Consider the following 22,759-nt stretch of genomic DNA (forward strand, 5'->3'; position numbering starts at 1 on the left):
ATATCCCACGCTCGGTATGGATGAGGCGATGTTGGGTCTTTTGCGCCGCATTAGACAAAAGGGGGCTCAGCGTAGGACAATAGGGGCGAATGGTAGTGGTTTCTCGTGAGGGTGGTAGCCCCTAATCGCCCTTGCGGTCCGGCTCACCAAGAATTTGGCTGGAGTCCCTCGGGTTTTGTCGGGTTCCTCGGGTAATGCCCCAAATCAAGGGGGCTACGGATACTTGCCGAGGGGGCGAGAAATATTGGGATCCTTTATTATACCCTACTCTCAAGTCTGAAAGCCTGAGCCTATGAAACCGAAAACCCAATTCTTTTAGGCTTGTGTATCTTTATGCATCTAACGGATGTTTATTTAACTCATTCAACAATTCTTTACTATCTAATAACTCTCTTGGTGAGTACGGTTTGATATAAAGTTTGTATGGATCCGATTTCCACCTTCCTATGCTACATATTTTGTCAATCGGCACTCCTAAAGCTGCTCTTAAAGACGCTCCTCCTACCCTAAAGGAATGGCCTGTTAAACCTTCGAAACCGGCCAATTCCCAAACTCTTTGGCAGCTCGTGATGATCATCGTTTTTGATAAGTGTATGCGTAATCCTTTATCAACATAGCTGAAGATTACATCGTTGTCTCCTCTTGTCTGTGCTATCCGCCTCTTCAAGGCTGCAACTGGGCATAATATGTTATTCAATTTCTTTAATTGAAGAACTTGAGTTTCACCCGCCTTGGCTGTTTTTGCTCCTTTCAGATAAATGAAACCTTCTTCCGTCCTATCTACCGCCATTATCGTCACGTCTGCTCTCTTCACAATGTCCGCCGTCTTGTGTTTATCACCAGCTACCTCACCTAGTCTTGCCAAGCTCCAGAAGGCTACTAAAACTGTATCCATTATCGTGATTTCTTTCGGTCCGCCTTGTGATAGTTCTGTTACTAATTGTACCATGTGTTTCAAATGAATTGGTTTCTTGCCTTGTCCCTTGGGTAATTCACAATCTATCTTTTTACTTGCAATCAACATGGCTTCTATCATTGAATCATTGACTTTTGGGAAGTCTACACTGTGGTACAAGTGCCAAGCCTTTAAACCGTATATGTACTTTTGTAGCGTTCCTGAGAGAATGTCTTCCTTTTTCGGTCCGTCTTGGTGTCTACCTGACCAAGTACAGAAGTCGTATACCTCATCTGATGTTGCTGGAAGGCTGAAAAGTCTCATGCCTTCTTCTTTGGAGAACTTCAGAAATTTTCTTACTGCCCCGTTATAGCTGACCAGTGTATTCCATTTCCACCTGAGAATAATGTGTCGTTGTCTCTTGGTGTAGCTGATTTGACCGTCACCTCTACTGACAAAGTGTTTTATCTTGCCGAGTTCAATTATTGTCGAACTCATTTCTTATGACTGTGGGAAAGAAACGATTTTGTCAGAGTTATCTCGTGATGTAGATAGCTTGACATCTTAACTCACTAATCTCCAAATTGTGGAATCTTGGTCTTAAGTAAGGTGGAGTTTCAAATCAATGAGTTTATCTGGGATACTTGTGGGCATCTGAACTTTTCTTAAGTAAAAACCCTTTTATCTGTTGCATCTTCACGACGCGGGTTATCTCTCAAGTCTTGGGTTTCAATTGAACATAAACTCTCACTTGTTTCGTGACCTTCTCACACTTGGGACTCGTCTTTCTACGCTAGAGTCAATTGGTCTCAAAAAGTTTTTAAATTGCAAAGGGGGCTAAAAACTTTCTGACTTGTTAGAAGACATGTACAAAAAACTTTTCCTCCGATACGCTTCCCTGCTCAGTCACACACCAGGCCGGGGAACTGTGAGCTGAGGTCATCAAATTCTTCCCCGACTTTTATGTTTTGGGAAAAACAATCTACCAAGTCCATCGGAATAGAGGTCATGACTCGATACTTTTCGTCCTTGTCATGTTCCTTAACTTCTCCCCTTGATATGTCATCTGCCATATTTCTTTTTGATATCACTCTTTTGGCGACTAGGTCCATTTGATTTTTGATCAGAAGATTTTGGATTTTCTTCCATTCCGTGTTGACCTCAATGTCTTTTGATTTCCTGTTTTTGACCACATTCTCGCTTGTAGTATTATCAGTCCATACTATTAAGGTCTTCCCTCCGCAAGTCCTTGTTGATATGATGTGATTAAGGCCTATTCGGATAGCAGCTGTTTCAAGCCATGCTATTCCTCTTGGGGTTTCGCCTGAGTTCTGCCAACCTGACTTAAGCTTCAATTGGAACCACTCCTTACCGCCTATCAATACCCCGACTCCATAACTTGGAGATGCATCTCCTACCCAACCCATGTCAATAGGATCCGAAAATCTAATGAGTCTGGTTTGTCTGAAGATAGATAAAATCCATTTCCATTCTTCGAGGTCTTTTCTCGCATCTACTGGAAGGGATTGAGTCGCGAACCTGTGTACCCAACTTTTCATCCACCTGTAAAGTGACGTTAGGTTGCATTTCATCTGAGGAAGGATCAAAGAAACGTGTGTTAGTCGACCAGTCAAGACTTCAACGTCGTCAAAAGAGAACCTTCTGTCGATTTCAAGGGCTTCATCGACTTGGTTTCTCCGTTGCTCTAGTTTCGCAGATGGGAGTCTAACTGTTTTATCGACTCCATTCCATATAAAACCAATGAATTTTTGTTCCTCTTTAAAATCTGATATTTTGTCTTCGTTTGTGATTACCCCGAGTTCAAGGCTCCTCTCAACCACCTCTTTCATTTGGACTGTCGAATTCATTTCCTTTATAAAAAGGGCATCATCGACCCAGCGGAAAATTTCCATGAGGTCGAATTCATTCTTGATGATTAATTTCCAGCCGTCTTCTGGCCTTCCAAATGATCCACAGCCTCCAACTCCTCCAAAACCAATCCGGCTATCATAGTAAATGCTTCCGTCCGGAGCCAAGATCATCATGTATTGTCTCTGGTATAGCATGGTTGGTATTTGGCGATATGCCTTTTTCCAGTCGAAAATGGTCATAAGAAAGGGGACAGTGATTTTTCTGAAGTACTGAGATACCGTTGCAAAATCATCCCATGTTGTTTTGAAATCTTCAGCGTTGGCAAAGGAATTGACAGATGGTATGTGTGGGTTGTTACGCGGGAAGGATAAATCGTTGATGGGTCTAATAGAACCATCACCGTTTACCACCACTCCCATCGGATTTGTGCGGAAGAACCCACATCTGTTGTAGACTTCTTCGTGGGTAAAGGGTCCAAAGATGCGTCCTAAGGTTTTTTCTTTCTCCATGCTTTTCACTATCTTCTCTTCGGCTAGTGAAGCTGACGCGTGATTCGGTGGTGTATACCATTTACAGTTGTCAAATACGTGGTATGGAATCCCCTGGTCGAAACCGTGGGTAAAACCGTATATAACATCAGCATATTCATCGAGAATTCCTGCTGCCTTCGAAGCTTTTTCCCATTCGGGGATATTCATTTCGCAGGATACCGACGTTGGCCATAACTCTTCTGATAGGTATCTTATGCCATTGTCTTTTGGTGTTGAAGAACTCATGGATAGGACGAAGGAGTCTTCAGATGATATGTAAGAGCTTTCAGAATTGGAGCGATTGTAACTTTTTGGTTGAAAACATAGCGTGACCATTTCATTTTGGTTTTGTACAACAGAAATGAGTGACATACAAAAGAGTACACAAGAGGAGGAAAAACATTTCTATAAGCCTCAATACATGCTCATGGATTTGATGAAATTCATAGCAAATCATTCAAAGAAGAAACATAACACGGGAAGGTCTTTGGGACAAGAAAAGACTAGACATGTTTTGGGGCCTTTTTAGAGAAGTTTGTAAGATTAAACCTACCTTCTCTCCTTCCCTTTTCCTTTCAGCCCGTCTAACTTCGTCCCATCTGGCCTTTTGTAGCTTGGGTTAAAGTTCTTTCCTCTGTAGTTTCCATAAGGTCCTTGATTCTTGGCTTGGTTTCTTCCGGTATTGTTTTGCCTAGAGGGGCCAGCTACAGAAACGTAGTGGTTAGACTGGGTAGGGTTTAGGTCAGTCGTGGTGTCTGCGTAAGGGTTTCTGCCAAATTTGGGGCCTCCTTTCCGGTAAGGGTTATCGTCTGAGTTCAGGTCTCCTTGAGCTCTTGCGGAATAGTAGACTTCATCGACGAGGCCAGATGGTTCTAAAGCTGGGTTAGGAATTTTATCTGTAGGGTTTCGAACTGCAAACGTTGCTTTCCTTATGGTCAGATCATAACGGAATGCGATGACCCATGATCGTTGGTCTTTGAAGATCCTAATGACGTTCCTTTTGTGGACTTCTAGGGCGTTGGCAAATTTAGCATATTTATATACTTTTCTGCAGGTCTCAACTAGATTATCGAAGTTTTCATTCCATTTGAACCGGGATTGGGACCACTCTCCGGGGTAAGGATGACCTCTGTACTTTTCCACTTCTTTATCATTCTTTTTGTAATCCGTATGATTATCTGATGCCGCTTGTTGCCAATCTTTGTTGAAGATTGTTAGCGGTAGAGATCCTTGAAGAACTTGCATATTTTTGTGGAAGTACAAAGGAAGGCCTAAAGAGCTAGCGTCAGGTGCTTTTCCGAAATCGAAAGACAAGCCTCCTTCTTCGAAGGAACCGTTAGGTAGGGAAGTTGAGCCATCTTCAATAATGGTTGAGGAGGGGTCTACGAGTGGGATTCCAGCTAACTTTGCTGATTCTTTGAGTAGTAAGTTGTGTTCAGCCAGTCTGATTTGGTATTCGTGTAACAACTTTTTCCTTTCTTCCTCGCCCATAGCGGGGTTTGTCTTTTTGATCTTCGGAAGGATGGTTGTCCCACCGAATTCTTCAATGTACCTGTTCTCGGTTGTTGATAAGCAATCATCGATGGTTATGGCGTCTTGGGTATGCTTGGTATTCCCTTTTTCAGCCGCATTGCTCGGTGGGTTCTTTGAGCTTTCACCGTTGTTTTGGCTTTGCTTGGGGTCTATGACATGTCAGAAGGTAATTATTTTGGAAAACTTTGGTTAATACGAAGATTGGTCTTTCATTTAACGGTGGTTAACGCTGCTTACCATTTCCATTCTTTTGGGTAATAGTGCCTGACTCGGTTGCATTTCCCTTGCTTTGTGTTGGGTCTGAGCAGGGAGGATGATTGATTGGTAGTTGCTTTGTCAGTTTGGGTTATGGCACAGTTCAAACCTTTGCTTAGAAAAAGAGTTTTCGCTTACTGTTGTTGATTTGCTTGTTGGGATTATTGTTTAACCCTTGTTCGCCCGGTTGCCCTGAACTATCTAATGGACATATTTTAGTCAGCTTTATGTTCATTTGAGTAAACCTTTTTAAGCGATTTCGCTTTCTGAATAGGTATGCAAGAAAATGCTTTCGTACCTTTTTCTCTGGTGAGATAGCTGGAGATTAGAGATTGCTTATTGTACAACGGGGCTGGAATCCCCCTTTCCCTGTTGAGTGCTACGTGGTTCGAATTCCCCACTTGTGCACTGGGTCCGCCTGTGGTAGCATTGGATGGCTCTGCTAAATTTCCACTGGTTGCGTTTAGGGCGTTTAGTCGTGATGCTGTGTCTCCGATGTTGTTGGTTGACATCTTTTCTAATTTGCTCTGTTTTCTTTGATGGCCAAGGGTTTCAGCGAAGGGATTTATACAAAGTGTATAGAGTAATCCGGTTATGAAATTTTTAAATTGAAAAAGGAAGTATGTGAACTTTTGTAAAAAAGGGGACAGGAAAAAGACTTGAGGAAAGGTGAAAAAGGAAAAAACGGTAAAAGACAAAAATTGGTTTCTGTGAAAAGGCTTTTATCTGTAAACAACACACAACCCACAAAAATATTTCGATAAAGTCTTCAAAATAGTTCTCAAAGGTGAACGGTATGGGCAATTGTTGGTGTTTGAGCAAAAACACTTGTTGGAGCCTTTCAGAAGAACTTTATCGAAGATAGAAAAATTGATTGACAAAAGAAATCAAGAGGATATAAGGATGAGGGGACAAATCCTAATACCTCATCTGTGGCCTCGTTATGAACTCTTTCAGATAGGTTCGTGGAAGGATCATACTTTTTTCTTTAATTGAAATGTTAGGACCCTTACTGGTTAGGGATAGGGAATCGCCATGCCATCTTCTTTCCTTTATACCAAATCAAGAACCAAGACCCTTTGGATTTGAATACACCTTTTCAATTTCTGACGAGTTCCGCCGAGGCACATGTAGAATGCGCTACACGTAAACGTGGACACCGCCCACCTTCGTCGTGCCTCCTGCGGAAAACTACTATCTCACGGTACTCATGGTCAAAAACGAGTTTTTTCTAGTTTTTTCCAGTTTTGAATTAAATCTCGACACAACACAAAATAAAAAAAAGTTACCATTAGTTCTCACAACAGCTGTACAAAAACGTGTTGGATGCAAGCATATCTTCTGCCTTGGAGATTGCAATGAGCAAAGGATACAAATTGACCAAAAGATTAAAAGAAAGTGAAGAGAATTGAAGTGATACTCAATTAGACAAAAAAGATACACAATTTGAATGATCAGTTCCATTGGACTTCACAACAAACTCAATGTCACTTTTATCTCACTTCAAGTTCAACCCCACCAAAAGGAAAAAAACAGTGACTTTCAAGAGAATGTTTATAGAATATTTTTCAAAAGATCAGCTTGCTCAAGTTTTTCAATTCAAAACTTGGGTGATAAAGTCAACAAAAAAGTCTGCACATCTGCAAACTTAACTAAGTCCCCCGTGTGTTTGAGTGAGCTGGTACAGCTCAGGGACTTGCTCAAGTCTACGTGGGACTTAGTTAAGTTTGGCACATCTGTGGCATTTTTTTTGAAAACCTGCTGTTGATTGGTAGAAAGTTATGACAGGCTGCAAAACTCCTCCTCTTGGAGCAGGTTGGTGTAATAGTTTGTCTGCAAGCTTAGGGCATGTTGTCTGAGATTCTGTGAAGAAGCTATGAAGTACAAGATACCTTTGATACAAGAGCTAAAGACTTCCCAACACTTTAGTTTGATGAGCTATGATGATCACTTGTTCATAAATCTGTCACAACAAAGACCTTTTCCTCAAGATCTGTTCATCCTGCGGCAAAACCTGAATTATGCTTCTCTGCTGATTTGTGAAACACAGATGAATCTTAATAAGTTTAACACTTGTGACTAAGATAGCTAAAGCATACAACAGATTTGAGAATGGTTGATTCCTTTTTTCAAAAAATTGCATTGCCAGTGAAAAAATGTTCTTATAGGTTTTGTAGTATTTGCATTCTCAAAATTAGCAGAGAAACAAAACTTGGTCTAGAAGAAACCCAAATTATGCACCATGATGTACTTTTCAATAAAAACCAATCATTGTCAAATCAGCTGCATCAAAATGTTTTGGAATCAATTCTGCTTGCTGCAAAAACCTTTTTACACAACATAGTTTTACCATGAAGCCTTGTTCTTCAAAGATAAATGATGTAAAAAACACTTCCATAAAGTTTGAAAAGTTTGATCAAAACTACAGCTGTCAAGCTCTGGATGGATTAGAAGGACAAGGAAGACAGAAAGAAGTTGAGGGTGGAGTGTTCTTTTGAGCCTTTTGACCAACCTCCCAGTCTTTGATGACATTAACCATACTCATCATACAAACTTTGCATAAACAAACTTCTCCAAAGATCTTCTTTTTCTGCTTTGTTTTTATAAAATCTTTTCACAAAAAAACCATGTAATACTTCAAATCAAAGGCACACCTATCAGTTCAAGAAACTTATCTACGTCAGGATTTCACACTTTGAGGCACTTGTAGCATTCTTACAAACTTGTCAAAAACAGAAACTCTGTACATATCTTTTTGTTCTTTAAATGCATGAACCATCTCAAGCCAAACAAACAAAAAACTTTGCAATACTTTCAAAAACACTTTTTTTCTCTGTTGAAGACAACAAGCTGCAAGAAACAAACTTTTTGCTTTGTGCATATCTATAAACGATTGAGAAAGAAAAAAAAATCGCCCTGGAAAGCAGATGTTTCCTTTTGATTAAACTTTGCTTCTGATTTTAAAAGAACAAATGGAAAACTCACTTATGAAAAATCAATCTTTTCTGCATTGAAGGAAATCAAAGGATGAAAACATTTATTTCTTAACCCATAAATCCATAAAACTATGAACATCCATAGACTCCAATTTCTTTTGATCATTAACCACATCTAAGATCTTTCCAAGTTGTTCCTTAGAATACTAAAGAACACCAAAATAAACCCTCAAAAATCAGTTCTTGAGGGAAAAAACCCCATTTCAGTAAATATAAACTTACGTGAGCTTCAGCATGTCTCTTGAATTTAGCTTCAAGTAAAGGTTTTCCTTCACTTCTACGTCTTTTATGTCCAACAGGATATTCGATTTCGATTTCATCAAGTTCAGTACCATCCTTAAGTTTGATCTTAATCGCATTTCCAATCGATCTTTGATCTGGTTCATGATATTCTACACTGAACCTTTTATCTTCAATACAATTGATCTTAGCTCGTAATGGATCTATACGTGGATCTTTGGCAATCGCATCTGTGTAATCTTCGGTAGTTAATCTACCAAAGATCAATGGGATGGCGACCATATATTGAATCTTTATGTAATCAATCAATACGGAACTCAATTAGCTCTGGATCTGGTTTTCGATTTATCTATTCAAAAGAACAAGTTTACTCACAGTATGATCTCGATCAGCAAAGTTATGAAGCGGACCTTGTTTATCGATAATTCTGATCGCAGCTTCTTGAGTTCGAATAGTAACAGATTCGATATCATCTGAACTTTTACCCATCTCTTTTAACTTATTATGAAGAATATGAGCACATTCTACTGCAGTTTGTGCATGAAATTCAGCTGGATATGAGATTTTGAATAACACATTCTCCATGATACTAAAATGTTAAAGTCAAATCATTAGACAACACTACTTAAAGAGCTGAAGATCATCAACAAGAGTTCAACTCACTATGATGTATAAGGTCTTTGAAATTTGAATGGCTTTTTACCAAACAAGACGTCATAGAAACCCCAAGTCTTAGCAGACAATCTAAAGATACAAAATCAATCAGTTGTGGATCAATGAAAAAGGAAGGCTCGAACATGATACCCAAAGGAGGGTGGTCAGACGTACACAGTAGGATAACCCATCTCACCCTTTTGAACTAAAAGAGCAAGATTTACAGCTCGACTACAAGCATCACCAGCGGCCCAAGATTTTCTAGATCCAGTATTAGGAGCATGACGATAAGTTCTTAAACTTTGACCATCAACAAAAGCTTGACTGATCACATCAATAGTTTGTTGTTTTGTAAATCCTAATAATTTACTAACGATAGCTGCACTTGCTACTTTAACTAAAACCACATGATCTAATCCAACTCGGTTAAAAGAGTTTTCTAAGGCTAATCCACCTTGGATTTCATGAGCTTGAATCATACAAGTTAAGACTTCTTTCATCTTTAATGGTTTTGATTTTGAACTTCTACTTAACCAATCTGCTACAGCTAAGATCGATCCAAGGTTATCTGAAGGATGACCCCATTCAGCAGCCAAGAAACAATCATTATAATCTAACCAACGAATCATCGTTCCAATATTGAATGCACCACGAATCGGATCTAACTCATAGTTGGTTCCAGGTACTCGAGTCCCATTTGGAACCATCGTACCTTCAACTACTGGTCCTAAAAGTCTAGCACATTCTGGAAACCTCAAAGCTTCTAATCCACATCCCAAGGTATCAATTAAACATAATCTTGCAGTTTCATATGCTAAATCATGGTTATCGAATTTAGGCGAATGAACATATTCTGCTATATCTATCAAAACTTGATCGGGTGCTGGTCTAGTTGCGTCTTCTCCTCCAGTATGAATTGACATTTTTGATTTCGTTTCAGTAAAGTAACGTTTGGGAATACAAATCGGATTTGAACTTGATCGAATCGATTTCTGATTGTGAATTGAAGGTATTATAGATTTTGAAATTGAAGTGATTGATCTAGTATTGATGATCGAAGTGGATTTGATGGTCAAGTTTTTCGAAATCAAAGGTTTTAAGAATGACATTCTTTTTGAAATGATAAGATAGGATATTGTGGAACACTTGAGACTCACAAACTAGATAGTTATGTAGACAACTCCAGGATTCTTGGTAAAGAAGGTCAACAAGGTCGATGTTGTAAATGGGGTCCCTAAAATTTCAGATTACATCATCATTTGTTTACATATCAACTGATCCGTCTCGCTGATCTGTAACTGTATGAACCCCAAAATATGAGATGACTGACTCAGCTATTGCAGACCAATCCCAGCCTATGCCAGCCAGTTGAATTCAAGAGACAGAGCTCACAGATCTGTCCTCACTTTTGAATGAGTTTGTTTGATTTTTTTCATCTGGCCTCAGAATAGTTTATTTTTATTGAAGAACCTTTTCCCACTGGCACAGATCCTCATGTTTGCTTGCACTTGCACATGCCAAATGAAGATCACTTCATTCAAAATGAGCTCAACATCTTCTAAAAATGCTGTCAGCAAGTTTCAAATTAGTCTAGGAGAAGCCTATGAGACCATATGAGGTTTACACTTACGGGCTAGATTATTACTACAAAATCTGAAATAATGGACATAAGCACTTCCAAATATTCAAAGTTGATATCTTCACTGGGTCTTGAAATGTTAATACATCTAACCTTGTAAATAGGCAGGAATTCCTTGTAACAAATCTCCAAGAGAATCTATCTGGCAGTGAGGTTTGTAAGGCTATGAATTAATATGAAATCAAATGATTGGAATGGCACACATATCATGGGAATTGTCATACTGATGAATTGATGCATTTTGTAAATGATCTGAGCTCATTGAAACATAGGGAATAGATATCAAGATGACAAAAAAGAACACTAGCTAGGACAAAAATTCATAGAAAGTAATACTATGATTGTATTTGCCATTTGTGACATAAAAGTGTACTTTCCATAGGAAATGTCAGATTCCCCCTTTTTCCTTAACAGGTTTCCAATGTTTTTACCACTATGTATCCACATGTTTACTCTTTACTTAAAGGATAATACTCCCAGACATATCTGAAGAAAGAACACAGCAGCTTGAACGATTTTCTATTCAAACGTTTATTTTTTGGGACTTTTTAGTTTTATGATTATATATTCAAAGAAAAAAACATTAACAACAACATTTAAAATAATATACAAAAAAACAACCAACAAGATCTTCTTTAATACACAAGTAAAACACCATCATCAACAAAACAAAAAAGGAAAAAAAAACGATACAAAAGGAAAAAAGGTTTCTATTTCAAATAGAAATCCAACCAGATGAATTTAATCCAAATCTAGTTGATGATTCTTTCCATTCTCTTAAAACCATTAAAAATATAAAACATAAATCTCTTTGATTCAAATTCCAAAACTTATAAACTTCATTAACTATCAAACCTTGTTGAGATTCGATTTCAACTTCGATTTCGATTCCATCTATTGATCCCCAAATTCCTGTAATACCAATTCCAGATGATTTTTTAATTGAAACGATTTGATTGAAATTAATTTGAATTTGATGACTATCATTTATATTAGAATGATTTGAATTCATAGAAGAACTTGGATTGATAGGTGAATTCGATTTGTTTAATGATTTGTTTAAGAAATTAAAACCTGAATCGAATCTAATAAACTCTTCATATACTTTTAATTCTCCGGGTAATCTTTTGAAACAACAACCAAACCTAATCATTTCTTCTTCTTCTTCCTTTTCCTTTTCCTCCTTAACCTCTTTGACCTCTTTGATTTCTTTAGCTTCTCTTAAAATTAAATTTGATAGATTCGATTCGATCGTATTGGTTTGTTTTTTCAATTTAGTCTTTAAATTTAAATAAATTGATGAATTGGTAGGTTGTAGAATCGTATTGATATAATTATCTAGTTTAATAGGTTTTTCTAAATTTAATAAATCGTTTCCGATTTCTAAAAACTTTGTAAACTTTCGACTCGTATTCACCAATTTGATCCTTTTACTTGATTTGGTAGAAGTAGAAGAGTTAGATAAATGAGTTGGAGTCGATTTCAAACTAGTGGTTTCTAAAGTTATTGAGGTTTCATTCAAATTCACTACATCTTCAGTTTTAATTTCTTCTGCTTTAACCGCATGACATTCTTCATCCAAAACACTTAAAACTCTATATAAACCTTTCAAACCCTGTTTGTTTTTGATTTGTCTTAATTCATATAAAACCCATGCTCTATCAGTAGGTACATCTTTCAAAATTCCTTGTTCTGGATCTAAAATTGATGAAATCCATTCATATCGTTTCTCCAAAGGTTCAATCACAAATAAAATAATACCAATTATCAAACTTATACTACGTAGAATAATTTCAGTCGGAACAAAATATGATACCATCAAAATGATTGTAATGATCAAACTTAATCTAATGTTAGGTGAGATCCAAAGTTCTTCAGGTTCGGTAGCTCTGGTGGTCGGTTTAACATATTTTCCTTTGAATAAGTTTAAAAATCTTTCATGTCCATCTGATAATGCTGCCGCAATGTTTTGAACACCACCACCATACTTCTCTACGTGTGTCCTATATTTTGTGGGTAAGAAGGAAGATTGAGTTGATGTTGATGAGGGTTTGGTGGATTTGGTGGATTTAGAACTGGGTGTTTTAGATTTGGTTGAATTGGAACTAGGGGTTTTTGATTTGATGGAATCAGGACTTGTTTGATTAGATTTGATAGAAGTAGAACTAGTGATCACAGATTTAGCTGAGTTGAAACTTTGGTCTATTGATAAATCCGATGATTTGATTGAACTAGGTGGAAGATTTGATTCTAAACTTGAAATTGAATGGATTTCATCATCCTTGGTTTTGATTGGAGTGGTATTTGACTCGGTGATTAAGATATTAGGTAAATTTATGGACTCTTCACTTTGTGATTCTTCAAAATTTTCTAATTTAATTTCATCAGTTTCAATTATAAAATCGTCAGTTGGTATCTCGAAAGGTAACGTTTCATGTAAATCATCTTTTGAATCAATCAAAGTAGGCGTAGAGGTCGTAGAGGTTGTCGTAGAAGTCGTTTGAGTATCAGTCGTTGTAGGAAATAAAATTGAATAAGTTTGATTGGGTGAAATCGTGAAACATAACACAATTGATAGAAAACCAAAAAACGTTAAACGATAGGACCAAAGAATCGTATAGATGGTAGCCCAAATCCCAGTACGAATTGGATCTTTCCAACTTCTTAATCTATCAAGTTCATAAGATATTGTAGCATAGATTGGTAAGACTGAGATAGTGAATCTATGTATGTTTGAAGTCAAGAGTGCTGGTCTAAATTGAATCTGTTTTGATAATTGTAATTCAGATTGATCATATCTTGGTATTGAAATTGAAGTAGATTTCAAGAGTTTTGAGGATCTTGATTGAATTGAAGTCGTTTGATTTGTAAGATGTTGAAATTGATTGATAAATTCTTTCGATAAATTGTTTTCATTGAAGTTTGTGGTAATGGGACTTCCGATAGACATAGCTTGGGTTGAATGAAGAGTCTGAAAATTATGTGAGATATAAATGTATAAAAGATATGAATCAAGATGAAAGATATGATGTAAACAGAATAGATAGGATAGAAATCGAAGGTGATGATGAAGGTCTTAATGATGAAGTTTGAGTTGAGTTGAGCGGAAATCGAAATCGAGATGGTATCTTGTAGACAAACTTCAGGTCGTAAACTAATTTTGATGGAGATTGTTCAACTTGGTATAGGCTTGGTATTAGAAACTGATTTTTTTGTACGGTTTCATTTTGTCAAGTCTCGACTCTCTTCTTTTATCACCTTTGAACCGACATTTCTAAAATTAGTTCCATCAAATCAAAACACGAAAAAAGGAAATCGAGTTTGGATTTATTTAGGAGTGAAATCGACATCGAAAGAGGAATTTATTATCCAATCAAACAACTTCTATCATCATCGAAGCGTCATAGGCGTCATCGAAGCTTGAGATCCACATTGGGTCATCTTTTGACGTCATGTTTGGAGTTTCCCTTCAGTCTACCATTCATCTGACATCCACCCGTCATGCCAGTTTACCACTCTAAAACTATCGTCCATTCCTGAATCCTATTTATCACATACATCATGTATAACTTCAAAGGAATTCTGTGAAACTGAAGTTCAAGATTGTAGGTCATTAATTTAATTCATAAACAAGTCTCTCTGTTTGGCTGATACGGTTTGATTTAAATGCGGAGTCCACACCTTGAATTCAAATCAAGTCCCAATCGTCATGATCACACGAGTCCGATCCATGAGTATCAAGGTGAGACGCTTTGTCGAGGTGCTAGGAGAGATCTTCATCTGCCGATTGCCATCTTGAATTATGAGTCGAATGTGATATACTAGTATATTGTCGATTCTTTGGTTGTCTTAACCAAGGCACGACTTAAGACTTAGGTCCATGACCAAAAGTTCTAAGTAAGTGAGGTTCCTGTACAACTGTACGAGATCGAGAACTCGATCGAGTAAAAGTCTCAACTTTGAAAATTTTCACACCCCGCACCAAAAAATTGAAACTCAGAACTTTTTATTTTGATCACCAATCCCATCTCAGTTTAATTTTATAAATTCACTTCAAATAGTTTTTTTATATATATATAGATATATATCTCTTAACAAGAAGACAAGATGGCATCATTCAGCGAAGAAATAAACGCATCAAAAGAGAAGATCATAGCTTCAGGGACAAAGATCAAAATAACAAAAGCTCAAAAACAATCATCCGGACCGAAAGTGGCCACAAGGAGCCAGAAGAAAACCGGAGAAGAAGGAAAAGAAAACAACCAGCAACTAGAGATGGCCGAGCAGTCGCAGACACAAGCAGGGACCAGCACGTCAATCACAAACCAATCGGCAGCACTAGAGGAACCTCACGGAACCAACGTAGGCAGCGGGTCGAACGGGAATAAGGGAGAAGAGAAGGAGAAAGGAAACACGGAAGAAGAGGAAGAAGGTAAGCTTTAGAGCGTCCTGGGAATGAAACCCATTTCCGTTTCTCTGTATTTCCCAATCCAAATCAGTCTCGAAAAGAGAAGAAACAAACCCACCCTACGGGAGAGGAAAGTGCACCAGTCACACAACACTGAGGCAGACGTGGGCTATACCATGATCAAAGGAAAAAGAAAAAAAAGAAAAAAACAAGATGACAGTCAGACGGACAAAGTCAAAGAAGATGAGGATAAAAGAAGAGGAAGCCGGAAAGGCATTGATTCCAAAAAGACGGATAAAGAAAGACATCAGTCAAACCCAAATACGGAATATCTATATGATAAAGAAAAAGTCCAGAGAAATAACGCTTACAGTCCCAGAAAACGCACCACGTTATACCATGAGGAGAAAGACTACAGAAGCTGACTCGTGAAAATTGCGTTCACACGTACTTGACAGAAGACGACCACGAAACAAAGAAGGCAAAGTGGATGAGCCGTACAGAACACGAATACTACTTCGGAGACGTGAACCGTGCAGACGAGATGCTACAAGCACTTAACGCAGTATATGGCGGAGCTTACCCAACGACTGAAGAAAGAGACCGGATCACCAACAGTGTTGGGTACAACGTCCCAAACGGGACCCCCAACGTAGCTCGGGTGCCTCCTTCAGAAGTAGCAAGAGAGCGCCCAAGGACCGAGTCGCTAGTAGCAGGCGGAGAGAGCGAAAGCGAAGACGAAGTAGAGATAGAGGAAAAGGCGGAGGAAAAAACGGCGGACACGCCGAAAACAAAAGAAAAGAAGAGGAAAGTGGCAGAGCCAAGTAGCGGAAGCGAATCCGGTAAGACATCCCTAACAAACATCAGATAGGAAACAGACGTGATGCAAGTCACTGACAGATATGAAACCTTCTGGCAGAGACTGGAAAGACGGTCGCAAAACCAAAAGAGAAAAAGAAGAGGACCATAGACCAGGACGGTGAGGAAGAATCCGGTAAGTGACCTAAGAACAGTAGAGACGTCGCAGAAGCAGAGTTTGGAGTACAAGACCTAACCTTCAGACATACGTTTCGCGTGCAGAAACAGAAGACGGCATCACCTACATGATAGGGAAACCGATAGAAGGGAACCTTCTTCTTCCATTGACACCGTATTTCGACGTTGTAGAACTTATAACCCAACAAGGGTTATACAGAGCTGGAAGAGGATAATCTACTAATAAAATGACTAGTAGAAGTTGTCTAAGGACTGCTCTTCTAAAACAACACAATCAGAAAGAGCTCTGTTGTATTGAGTACTGATAAGGCACCAGAGAAATATAACTTCACACGTAATTTTAACTTCAAAAGCACACTTTGTATTACTATCAACACTGCTATAGTGTTATTCCCAATTGATAACTGAAAAAAATAAGCAATATCTGATTGATATTATTCCCAATAAGTCTTTATGACTATAAAACTAAAGTAAATTTCTCTTTATAACTGTAATAAAGGGCGTATTTAAGTGAACAGGTACTATTAAAATAAGTTTATGATGATAAACAAAATAATAATGGCGTAAATGATAAAGAAAAAAAAAAGGGAACAACAGTCCCAAAACCCTCTCAAAGTATATATAACAATGTACTAGAACTTTTACAATGGTCAACAGCCTCAAAACCAATCAAATCCGCCCAAAATTCCCTAAAAACCCTATGATGACGCAATGTAATGGTTTTGTTACTAATAAATGATGTAATTTTCACAGCTAAAAGTGATCAATGACGCAATAATATGATGTACAGCACTTCTTATGATGAATACAGGTGATTTTTTCCTTGTAAACTAGCTGAAAACCAATTTTTTGAGATTACGAATTTTTTCAGATGTGCTCCAATTTTTGATTACTAAAGTGCATCTTGTAGTCCACGTGTTACTGATCATTTCTGACACCTACATGACCTACTTCTGATGAGTGATGAGTAAGATATTGAGTTGTGAAGTTAAGGTTTTTAGTGTTACATATGACTTGTGACTGTAAATTCGAGATTCACACCAATTCTTTATTTGCCTTATAACTTTTTACACACACCTCCGTTACTAATGATTTAAAGTTTGTACATTATGTAATCCACTCTTCTGCGTTGAATGAGCCATCTACCAACCTATTCTGACGTCATTTGACATATGTAATTAGCTGAAAACCTCCATTTTCTTCACTTTTCACAGCTACTACTAAGCCTTTCTTGCTCATGTAATATTACATCATCATCTATAGCCTTAAAAATCCCGGAAAATCCTCTTGGCAACCTTAAATTCCATCACTACCACTATTACACAACCAAACTACACGTGTACCTCTTGTTTACCAACTTCGAAAAAGTGCTTTCTTCCTAATAACTTCTGTTTCTACTTATCAACCTTGAAGATTAAAATTTTCATAGTATCATATAATGTTGTTCTTTCATATTCTAACCTCATAATACCCATAACTTTATTTTTACTAACCTAAAAACCATTTTCCAACCTTTATACCTATAATTTCGAATTTTTCTTATGTTTTTCTTTCTTTCTTTTTGTAATAAATTTGTAAGTAAACTATAATGATCTTAATATATAATGTGAAATAAAATAATGTAATGTTGACCTAATGACCAATACATAAGCCTACAAGAGCTTCAATTGATCAAAAACCTCCATTTCGAATTTTCTTTCCTGCTGAATCCTGCTAATAAACTGGTAAACTGGTAATTGTGAATTTTTTAATTGATCCCATAAATTGATCACCACATCCTCCTCTTCTTCCAAACTGAAAGCATACGTGCAACTAACAATCTTCGACCCAACTTGGATTGAGAACGACCACAGACAGGTTGGAAAGAAAAAAACGAAGACTATCAAAGAGCTGCAGGAGGACGACTCATCAGCAACCTTCTCCGGATTGACACCCCCAGAGGAACTCCTAATGACTTACGGTTTCTGGACCGACACAATGGACCTTTTCATAAAGTACCTCGATGAGCACTACAACAAACCCATGGCAGCCAAGATGTTCAGGAGACACAAAGAAAACGTAGTAAAAATCAAACAGTCGACCAAGTCCTGGATGGTTGCGCTGAGATATTGTATGAAGGTACGCTTAGTAGTGATGGTGGTGAAGAAAAAGGACGGGAAGAGGGTGATGATAGATGCAGGCTATCTCCACGAAGATATACTGCGAGAAGCAAAAGAAGAAACCGATAACTTAGGAGATCGAAGGTTCACGGATAACCCTTATGCTCCGGGAGGAGAGAAGGAGTCCATAGACCCGACAACCGGGAAAACGAAGCCAAGCGCGAAAAGGAATTTCGCTTTCAATAACGGCGGGAAATCAAACCAAGGTTAGTACCGCACCCGATAAACCAAGAACGAGGGCCGACTGACTGACAGAGTGGGTGTCTAACACTTCGGACAACAGGTTACAGCAAGCCAACGGGATACCAAGGCCCAAAGGAGAACTTCATCCCGAATTTCCAAGCCTTCAGGAAAACGAATAACTTTTGGGGCGCCGGACAGAAGACCAACCCGAACCAAGTGTTCAACGCAGCAAACAACGGGAAGGGGAAAAGTTACGGGTGGCAAGCGAAGGGAAGGGGCGCAAGCGCCCCAAACGGAGGTGCTGCAGAGAAGTCCACAGACAACCAGGACAAACAGTAAGTTGATAGTCTAGAACGTACTGTTTTGTAATAGCAATGCACATGTTTGTGAGAAAAGAGAGAGGGAGGAATAAACTATTGTAAAATAACATACCAAAACTATTCCTTTCCCCAGCCCTTGCTCTGAAAGTCCCGACGAATCGCTCCATTTTGCCAGTGCCGTCCAGTCCCACGGGATTGAACGAGACCAGACCAACGCACAAACAGTAGAGGAAAGAGCGAGAGACCACCCAGGCCGTTTTTCCCAAAACGCCGGAAAGCCAAGTGGATGTGGGCCAACGACGTCTGACGCGAGAGAGGCGGGAGACCAGGCGGAGGACCAACAACAAGCTAAACACAACGGCGCAACTTTCATGTCACGCAAGTCAGAAAAGGAAGGATTAGAAGACACGTCAAGCAACATAAAAGTCTATAAGTCGCCACCGCCAGAACTAGAGAACAACTTACCGGAAGGCGGTTACCACATGAACAGGAGCTGGCCGAAGAAGGTCAAATGCGAGATGAAGATCGAAATGTGGGAAAAAATGCTGAGTACCCTAAACCTGATGGAAGAACACGGATACGTACTTCAAGGGTTCAGAAACGGTTTCACACAAGGCATCCCTCAACACAGGATAGGGGAGAAGGAGTTCTACGCACCAAATAATCATGCGACCAGCGAGAAGGACAAAGAGGAGATACGGAAAAAGTTATCGAAAGAGCTGGCGTCAGGAAGGATGCGCGGTCCCTTTACAGAAAACGAGGTACTTACAACGCTGGGGTTTTTTCGGACTAGTCCCATGGGAATGGTTACGAACAACGACAGGTCAACCAGAGTAATAAACAATCTATCTTACCCAAAAAGAGTCAACGGCATAGCATCAGTAAACACATATGTAGACAAAAACGATTTCAAAACAAGTTGGGACGATTTCCAAACGGTCGCGACATTTTTCAGTAAGGAAGGAGGAATCCTGGAGCTGGGGATTTTCGACTGGGAAAAAGCCTACCGGCAGATTCCAACCAGTCCCGACCAGTGGCGATACTTGATGTTAAGGACAGCCGAAGGAAGGTTCATATTAGACACAAGGGTGTCTTTCGGAGGCGTAGCCGGATGCGGCAGTTTCGGAGGCCCAGCGGACGCGTGGCGAGCCATCATGAAGAAACAGTTCAACTTCTTGAGGGTGTTTCGCTGGGTCGACGACAATCTCTTCATACGGAGAGCGGGAGAGAAGAACCCGGTGACAATGGATCAGGTGGTGAAGGCGAGCGCAGAATTGGGAGTGAAAACTAACGACGGGAAATACTGAGTTTGGAACGGAGCAAAAGTACATCGGTTTCATATGGAACGGAAGGGACAAATCAGTTCGACTCCCAGAGCACAAACGACAAGAAAGACTCGTACAGATTAGGGAGGCGATTGATAATAAGGGAGCACACACTCACAAGTCGATACAAAAGCTAACGGGACGCCTAGACCACGTAACATACATGTTACCTCAGATGAAATGCTATAACGTCGGACTATACAGCATGCTAGCAGGATGGAAAAACGAGTTAGCACTGAGATGTTTACCAACGGAAGTGGGAGAGGACCTGATAGAGTGGGAGGACGTACTCAAAAAGTTTGAAAACCATAAGTTAATACCCAAGCACGGTATTGAGAACATCGGTTGGGTAGGAGACGCATCGACGGGTTTCGGAATAGGAGTGATGGTTGGAAAGCATTGGACACAGTTAAAAGTGAGAACAGGTTGGAGTGACATAGATGAAAGGGGAGTGAAACAAGGGATCGCCTGGCTTGAAACGGTGGCCGTAAGGATGGGAGTCGAGATGGTTCGAAACCTGTTAGAAACGAAAGGCAGAAGGTTTCTTGTTTTGACCGACAACACCGGAACGGAAGCAGCTATCAGAAATCAGAAGTCAAGAGACCGAAGCGTAAGCGACGAGTGGAAACTGTTACAAAAAAGAATCACTTACCTCGGCTGCGAACTGGAAGAAAGATACGTGAAAACCGGGGATAACAACGCAGACCTATTATCGAGAGGTGAGCATGGAACGAAGAAAGACTCCTACTTCCTGAAACCGACAATACCCACTCACCTCAGGCCCTACATACAATACGAAACACAGGAAGAGTATGAAAAAAGAACGCGTGACCTTCGAGAACGCGATAGGAAATGGGGAACCTTGGCGGAAGGCGGTAACGGAACACCTGGTGAACGGAGCGTGGGCGGACAGCACTAAGAAGAGCTACGCGAGCGCGGTAAACAAGTTCAAATCCTACATCGAAAGCGAAGGGAGAGTTTTCAACAACAAGGAACCCATGACGGAGAAAGATTTGTACGGTTTTGTGGTTTGGGCAGGACCATCGGAAGTAGAGAAGAAGTCAGCACCAATGAGGGAAGTCCGAGAAAAGACGGTGGAGAAGTACTTAGCGGGGCTGAAGGCTTGGCACATCGCGAAACACCACAAGCAACCGGAGATGGACAAGCAACTGATAGATTGGCTATTGAGATCGACGGAGAGGAGCGAAGAAAGAAAGAAAATAACCGGGAAGGAAAAGAAGAAGCCGGTAACGGTACAGAAGCTGTTCGAAATGGTAGTGGAATTAAATGGAAAGTCAAAGGCACACGACTTAGTGATGACTATAGCCTTATGCGCATTCTGGGGAATGGCAAGGTTAGGAGAGATGCTAAGAGAAACGATAGAGGAAGGTGCGATAAAGATGGAGGACGTAGAGCTAGAGGAATCAAGGAAAGGAAAGTCCGCCTCTTTGAAGATATGGAAGGCGAAGACCGCCAAACCAGGAGAAGTGTAGGTCATAAAGTTAGCGGAGCAACAGTCAGTCCTCGACCCAGTGGCGGCTCTAGAAAGGTGGATCGCCGCTGAACACCCGAAGAGGGGAAAGAAAGACATACTATTCTCATATCTCGAGGACGGGGAGAGACATACGTTGACGAGGATGCGATTCACAAAGATCATGGATAACGTGTGGGGAAAGCACGGGGTCAAAAAAGGTGTATGGTCCGGGCACTCCTTCAGAGTAGGCGGAGCATCTTTACGGCTCAATCTAGGTTGGGAGAAAGAAGGGATCATGAAAGTCGGCAGGTGGAAGTCAAAAGCAATCGAATGTTATCTGCGAGAATTTAGCGAGAAGGAGAGGGAAGACACAAAAGATTTCCTATGGCTTATTGACAGGAGAAACAGATAAACAGATGAGATGACGAGTATTTAAAGTTTTCACACTTTCCAATTTCAAATTTATTTAAAGTTCCAATTTAGTTTACAAGACGGAGTTAAAAGGGACAAGATACATGCACGGTGTACGGGATACAGGGTAGTTAAGAAAGGAGGCAAGCGAGGATAAACGAAGCAACCAAATTGAACATTGAATGTCGTACACAAAAGAGCCCAGCGAGTGCAAGCAAGACTCAGATAGAGTTTCGCGGGTTACTCAACGAGTTGAGACTCTACAAGAGCCTCACTTCCATAGGGTTTGTCGAGTATCACGCAACTCTAAAAGAGCACAGCATTGCCAAACGGACCCGTGCCACACCTAAAACGGAAATTTTTAACCGTGGGTAAAAAGTGGTACGGGCCCGGGACCGGGCTCCCCCGAAGACTCCTATCTCAGTCTGAGAAGTCAGACCAAGGTAGGAGTATCCTACGGAAGGTATATAAAATTAGATAGCTCACCCCCTAAAAGAGCTTATGAGAATGGATTGGTTGTCTTAACCAAGGCACAACTTAAGACTTAGGTCCATGACCAAAAGTTCTAAGTAAGTGAGGTTCCTGTACAACTGTACGAGATCGAGAACTCGATCGAGTAAAAGTCTCAACTTTGAAAATTTTCACACCCCGCACCAAAAAATTGAAACTCAGAACTTTTTATTTTGATCACCAATCCCATCTCAGTTTAATTTTATAAATTCACTTCAAATAGTTTTTTTATACCTCCCACCCACCCAGCTGGAAACGGACCCGTGCCACGCCTAAAACGGAAATTTTTAACCGTGGGTAAAAAGTGGTACGGGCCCGGGACCGGGCTCCCCCAAAGACTCCTATCTCAGTCTGAGAAG

General features: G+C 39.8%; 4 protein-coding genes across 4 annotated transcripts; 1 reads left to right on the forward strand and 3 right to left on the reverse strand.

Annotated features, from left to right (window-relative positions):
* Positions 1–3,846: 3,846 nt before the first annotated feature.
* MELLADRAFT_60269 (uncharacterized protein) lies at positions 3,847–5,597 on the reverse strand (the record flags this gene model as incomplete). Its single annotated transcript, XM_007406150.1, has 4 exons — positions 3,847–4,979; positions 5,068–5,130; positions 5,224–5,286; positions 5,384–5,597. The coding sequence occupies 4 exons, from the start codon at positions 5,595–5,597 to the stop codon at positions 3,847–3,849; spliced, it is 1,473 nt and encodes a 490-aa protein (XP_007406212.1).
* Positions 5,598–8,122: 2,525 nt separating this feature from the next.
* MELLADRAFT_33642 (uncharacterized protein) lies at positions 8,123–9,898 on the reverse strand (the record flags this gene model as incomplete). The annotated part of the gene is made up of 5 exons (XM_007406149.1): positions 8,123–8,227; positions 8,304–8,612; positions 8,697–8,910; positions 8,985–9,065; positions 9,150–9,898. The coding sequence occupies 5 exons, from the start codon at positions 9,896–9,898 to the stop codon at positions 8,123–8,125; spliced, it is 1,458 nt and encodes a 485-aa protein (XP_007406211.1).
* Positions 9,899–11,329: 1,431 nt separating this feature from the next.
* MELLADRAFT_103155 (uncharacterized protein) lies at positions 11,330–13,564 on the reverse strand (the record flags this gene model as incomplete). The annotated part of the gene is made up of 1 exon (XM_007406148.1): positions 11,330–13,564. One exon carries the CDS (start codon positions 13,562–13,564, stop codon positions 11,330–11,332), a length of 2,235 nt encoding a protein of 744 aa, XP_007406210.1.
* A 1,157-nt stretch (positions 13,565–14,721) lies between these two features.
* On the forward strand, positions 14,722–15,893 carry MELLADRAFT_60272 (uncharacterized protein; the record flags this gene model as incomplete). Its single annotated transcript, XM_007405930.1, has 2 exons — positions 14,722–15,046; positions 15,481–15,893. 2 exons carry the CDS (start codon positions 14,722–14,724, stop codon positions 15,891–15,893), a joined length of 738 nt encoding a protein of 245 aa, XP_007405992.1.
* Positions 15,894–22,759: the final 6,866 nt, after the last annotated feature.

The sequence above is a fragment of the Melampsora larici-populina genome (genome assembly GCF_000204055.1).
Source record: "Melampsora larici-populina 98AG31 unplaced genomic scaffold MELLAscaffold_5, whole genome shotgun sequence".
In the NCBI taxonomy this organism is placed as follows: domain Eukaryota; kingdom Fungi; phylum Basidiomycota; class Pucciniomycetes; order Pucciniales; family Melampsoraceae; genus Melampsora; species Melampsora laricis-populina.